At 40.8% G+C, this 2,105-nt stretch overlaps 1 protein-coding gene across 1 annotated transcript in view; it reads left to right on the top strand.

The window, feature by feature from the left end:
- TRIM39 (tripartite motif containing 39) overlaps positions 1-2,105 on the top strand; it is a 19,301-nt gene that overhangs the window by 10,357 nt on the left and 6,839 nt on the right. The window contains 1 exon segment of the mRNA XM_012001471.1: positions 619-849. Coding sequence (XP_011856861.1) covers positions 619-849 — 231 coding nt within the window.

Below are 2,105 nucleotides of genomic sequence, written 5' to 3'. Positions count from 1 at the left end.
GCCACTGCACTCCAGCCTGGGCAACAGAGCAAGACTCCGTCTCAAAAAAAAAACAAACAAACAAAAAATATATATATATATGTCCCCAGTGGTCTTCACTACCAAGTCATCAGTAGGGGAGTGATAGTGATGGAGCCATTCTTTACAGAAGGAAATTCCAGTGGAATAAAACATGAGTGTTCTGTTAAACCATTTTCTCTCATTTTCTTTCTTCCTTTCTGTCTGTCCGTCTTTCTGTCTCTTTCTGTCTTGTCGTTCTTGTCTTTCTTGTCTTTGTCTTTCTTGTCTTCCCTGTCTTGTTAAACCATTTTCTCTCATTTTCTTTCTTTCTTTCTTTTTTCTTTCTGTCTTTCTGTCTTTCTTTCTGCCTTTCTGTCTTGTCTATTTTTTGTAGAGTTGGGGTTTCACCATGTTGCCTAGGCTGGTCTCGAACTCCTGATCCCAAGCAATCCACCTCCCTTAGCCTGGAATTACAGGCATGCGTCACCACACCCAGCCTTTGTTAAACCATTTTCAGTGAAACTGGAAGTCTGTGTTAATTCATACATATGGTGGGTGAGAGAAAGGCTTCCTTATACCACACTGACCCTGCTGATATAACATCTTCCCTCTTCTCAGAGACTAGTGGAAAGTCGCCGACAGCAGATCTTAAGGGAGTTTGAAGAGCTTCATAGGCGGCTGGATGAAGAGCAGCAGGTGTTGCTTTCACGACTAGAAGAAGAGGAACAGGACATTCTGCAGCGACTCCGAGAAAATGCTGCCCACCTTGGGGACAAGCGCCGGGACCTGGCCCACTTGGCTGCAGAGGTGGAGGGCAAGTGCTTACAGTCGGGCTTCGAGATGCTTAAGGTTCGACCTTTGCCCCTGCATAGCCCCTCAGGCCGAGTGCAGTGTAGCTTTGCATAGGCTGTTTTGTCAGCCTGGGATACTCATTCTTCTGCTCTGCTTCCCTAAATCCCGTTCTTTCTGCCAGGTGTACTTAAAGGGTCTTTGCTACAGAAAAGCTGATCTGATTTCTCCCATCCCCTTCTAATCATTTTTGTGTTCTTATCTCTTGTCAGCAATTATGTGCTTAATCTGTTCCAAAGAAAAGATTCATTCTTTTGAAAGGAGGGAAGTCTAGCCTGAGTTAGTGAAAAACTATGCATTAAAAATTTTGTAAATGCAGTTACCATTACTTTTAAGTCCTGAAATTTGATTTATGTACTGCTGAAAAAGAACAGAAACATAGTTTAAAGGATACAGGCATGCCTCAGAGATATTGTGGGTTCAGTTCCAGACCACTTCAATAAAGCGAGTATCTTGATAAAGCAAGTCACATTAATTTGTTGGGTTTCCTAGTGGAATAATAATCTTTTTGCTGGTGGAGGGACTTGTAGCAATATTGACTGATCAAGGTGGTGGTTGCTGAAGATTGGGGTGACTGTGATAATTTCTTAAAATAAGACAACAACGAAGTTTACTTTCGACTCTTCCTTTTATGAAAGATATCTCTGAGCATGTGATGCTGTTTAATAGCATTTTACTCACAGTAGAACTTCTTTGAAAATCTTTGAAAACCCACATTTGTAGTTACTTACACCACTGAAGTCTTGAACCTCTAAAAGTCATCCATAAGGGTTGGAATAGACTTCTTCTAAATGCCTGTTAATATTGATATTTTGGCCTCTTTTCACAAATCACGAATGTTCTTAATGGCATCTAGAATGGTGAATTCTTACCAGAAAGCCTTCAATTTACTTTGCCCAGTTCTATCAGAAAAATCACTATTTATAGCAGCTTTATGAAATATATTTATTAAGTAAGACTTGAAAGTCAAAATTACTTCTTGATCCATGGGCTGCCAATTGGATGTTGTATTAGCAGACATGAAAACAACTTGAGTCTGATTTTACATCTCTATCAGACCTTTTGGGTGATCAAGTGCCTTGTCAATGAGCAGTAATATTTTGAAAGGAATCTTCTTTCTGAGCAGTAGGTCTCAACTTAAAATTTTCAGTGAAGTGTTGAGCACAGTGGCTTATCCCTGTAATCCTAGCACTTTGGTAGACCAAGGCAGGTGGATTGCCTGAGGTCAGGAGTTTGAGACCAGCCTGGCCAACATG

Source organism: Mandrillus leucophaeus, unplaced genomic scaffold, assembly GCF_000951045.1.
Source record: "Mandrillus leucophaeus isolate KB7577 unplaced genomic scaffold, Mleu.le_1.0 Scaffold660, whole genome shotgun sequence".
Taxonomy (NCBI): domain Eukaryota; kingdom Metazoa; phylum Chordata; class Mammalia; order Primates; family Cercopithecidae; genus Mandrillus; species Mandrillus leucophaeus.
Note: the sequence above shows the minus strand (reverse complement) of the source record. Positions and strands in the feature narration are given on the sequence as shown.